Below are 2934 nucleotides of genomic sequence, written 5' to 3' on the forward strand. Positions count from 1 at the left end.
TGTAGCTTGCCATCACCAGTGTGTGAATGTGTGCGTGGATGACTGGATGTGTAAAGCGCTTTGGGGTCCTTAGCGCTATACAAATACAGGCCATTTACCATTTAAACCTCCACTCGAAGACGTCCAAACGATGCGAGTGCAAAAGAATGCCGTACTGCCAGGTGGGCGTGTCCCGGTAGTTATGACATTACATGAAAACTACATTATCCAACACAGAAAGGCTGCACGTGAAGTCAGACTACGCGAAGTATGCGCATGCGCCGCGGCCAAAGGCGCTGAACGTTCCAACGAACTGACGTCACAGTAAGGTCTCTTGGTGGTCAAAAGTACACAACTATCCAGATCTAGTGTGAGGACGGAGAGTGAAAGACTGGAAAAAGTGATAATTTGTTCAAAGCTGTCGCGAAAAAGTGAATTCACGGACGAGATTGTGGAAAAATGAACGTGGTAGGACTTTGAAAAATTGATCAGACCACCTCTCATCAAACAAAGCACAAATATTTTAGGCATTTTCAAAATGCAATAATTGCAATGATTAGATGTCAGAAGCTTAGTGGTACTGGTGGACTAACTGTTACAGAAACATCCAAGATGATTTTAGGCACCAATACTGTTTATTTAGTGCAGCTGTGACAAAAACCTTACATTGGCTGCTGGTCTAATTCTTCTTTTTCTTATTATTATTATGGATGTGTAAAGCCTGCTCACTGACATCTAACTGTCTTTTCTTTCTAGATTCCATTAGATGAACCAAGTGAACCGAGGTGCAGTAATCTCAGCGTGCCTCTGTTCGGATTTGAAAACATTGAACACTGCCTCAGAAAACATTTAGCCTATTTATCGCGCAAGTAAGTCACAAGTTCAAAGTCATCAAGACAGTTATCAGCATATACAGACATATTCACTGGTTACAGGTTTGTTTTGCTCAAACATTCTCAATGATTTTCTTTCAGACAGTGGACGGCATTAGCCACTGATGACATCACCTCGGATGTCGTCAATCTGCTGACCAAGATGTGCCGAGTACTCATAGAGCACATTAGCAGCTTAGTGTTTAAAGTCGTACGCCCACAGGTTTTATGCTGCCCACATAATCATGATCGTGGAGACAAAGAAAGCTCCGCTGACCGGTAAATCTAAAGCTTCCTTTATTAAACAGTTTCATTCAGTCTTCATTTCTTCTTCTTCATCGGGTAATCCTGGTGACGAAGGGGTTTCTCAGAGTACACAGCACTGGTTCATACTGCCTCTTAGAATAGTTTACATCTCGTGTGAAGTCATCCATGTGATTTGTTTAATTTTGACAAAACAGTGATAGTGTGGGAAAATGACTAACTACATTTCTCTTTTCTCCCTTTTCAGGATGAATGCTGAACCTCTGCTTGATGGGTGCAGTTACTGCAGGGTGACAGAGGATGATATTCAGGCCAGCCTCAGAAACATCTTTGATAACTGTTTTGGTTGGGTCTTGGGTTTTGGGCAACGGCGGTCTTGTGACTCAGACAAACTACTGACTTTATTTTCAGTGTCGATTGCAAAGAATGTAAACTCAGCCCTGAGTCGTATCACAGGGTCCACATCCTTGCAATCAGATAGGTCCAGATCCCCAACAAACCTTGTTGGGATGGTTTACAGTGTAGTCAACATTTTAGAAGACTATGCAAAGACCTTAGCTCCCCTTTCTGTAGATGGTGAGAGTAGCAGCGACAGCATTGTTGAAATGCCAGACTCTGAGGAAGATAACGACTTTAAACCAGAGTCTGTAGAGACTTTTAAAAGCACACAGACTCAAGCTTGTGTAGGCAAGGAACATTTGGTTAACAAGGGCCACAGTGATACATTTCAAATCATTGATGTCCAAAATCTTGACAGTGAGAGCTCAGAGAGTGATGAAAAATGTAGTGATGCCCTGCAGTGTTCGTCTGGGACACTTCCTACGCCTACAGAGATCGATACCTTTCTCAATTTGTGTCTTGCAAATTTAGTCATTCACATTTCTGAGAAAACACAAACATTTGCTGTAAAGTTAAATTGTCAGCAGATAGTGACTGATATAAGAGGGAAGATTGAGGGAGACTTGACTCCTCTAAAAACTGTAAAAAACTTGTACATCATAATGTACAAAGACCTGTGTCGCAAATTTGGATCCAAATACGTGCTTCCGTTTGTAATGGAAAAGGCTGATGCGACTTTTGTAGCAGCCGTTGTGGAGCTATTAAAAGCAGAGCTCAAAAAATCGGCCAGCCCCAGTAACGTGCTGAGAAGTTTAGAAAGTAACAAAAGCGTTTCTCCAGCCGGTAAGAACAAAACGCAACAATCTGCTACTGAGCAAAATGGATCCACAGATTCCCAGAAAAACAGGCCGAGAAACCGTATCGTTAGGGCCCTCACTTCTTTTTTTAGATCTTTGAGGACGCTATTCAGTTGCTGCATGAGCAGTGAGTCAGAAACAGAGTAATTATCTTCATAATTACTCAATGCATGCTCAGTGATCCAGGTAAGTCAATCCCAAGAAGTGGAATCTGTTCATGTGGACGTAGCGTTCTCAGCAGGAGGCGTTTTCTCCCGCTGTGAACGCTACGTCCACATGAACAAAATCCACCTTTTTCTGTTCATTCATGGACGTGGCGTTCACAGCGGGAGGAGTTTTCCCACTGTGAACGCTACGTCCACATGAACAGAATCCATTTTTTTCATGTTCATGTGACGTGCGCTCACAGCGGGAGTTTTCTCCCACTGAGAACGCCACGCCCACATGAACAGAATCAACCTTTTCTGTTCATGTGGGCGTAGCGTTCACAGCGGAGGAGTTTTCTCCCACTGTGAACGCCACGCCCACATGAACAAAATCCACCTTTTCTGTTCATGTGGACGTGGCGTTCACAGCGGGAGTTTTCTCCCACTGAGAACGCTACGTCCACATGAACAGAATCC

General features: G+C 43.4%; 1 protein-coding gene across 1 annotated transcript; it reads left to right on the forward strand.

The window, feature by feature from the left end:
* Positions 1-283: 283 nt before the first annotated feature.
* LOC120439024 lies at positions 284-2521 on the forward strand. Its single transcript, XM_039609679.1, has 4 exons — positions 284-447; positions 736-848; positions 954-1130; positions 1363-2521. The coding sequence occupies exons 1-4, from the start codon at positions 439-441 to the stop codon at positions 2456-2458; spliced, it is 1395 nt and encodes a 464-aa protein (XP_039465613.1). The 5' UTR covers positions 284-438; the 3' UTR covers positions 2459-2521.
* Positions 2522-2934: the final 413 nt, after the last annotated feature.

This window comes from Oreochromis aureus, linkage group 3, assembly GCF_013358895.1.
Source record: "Oreochromis aureus strain Israel breed Guangdong linkage group 3, ZZ_aureus, whole genome shotgun sequence".
Taxonomy (NCBI): Eukaryota; Metazoa; Chordata; class Actinopteri; order Cichliformes; family Cichlidae; genus Oreochromis; species Oreochromis aureus.

Excerpts from the sequence above, each read along its gene's own strand:
- LOC120439024 (XM_039609679.1), top strand. Across the intron at positions 849-953 it reads TTAGCCTATTTATCGCGCAA|ACAGTGGACGGCATTAGCCA; the intron begins GTAAGTCACAAG and ends ATTTTCTTTCAG. Across the intron at positions 1,131-1,362 it reads AAAGAAAGCTCCGCTGACCG|GATGAATGCTGAACCTCTGC; the intron begins GTAAATCTAAAG and ends CTCCCTTTTCAG.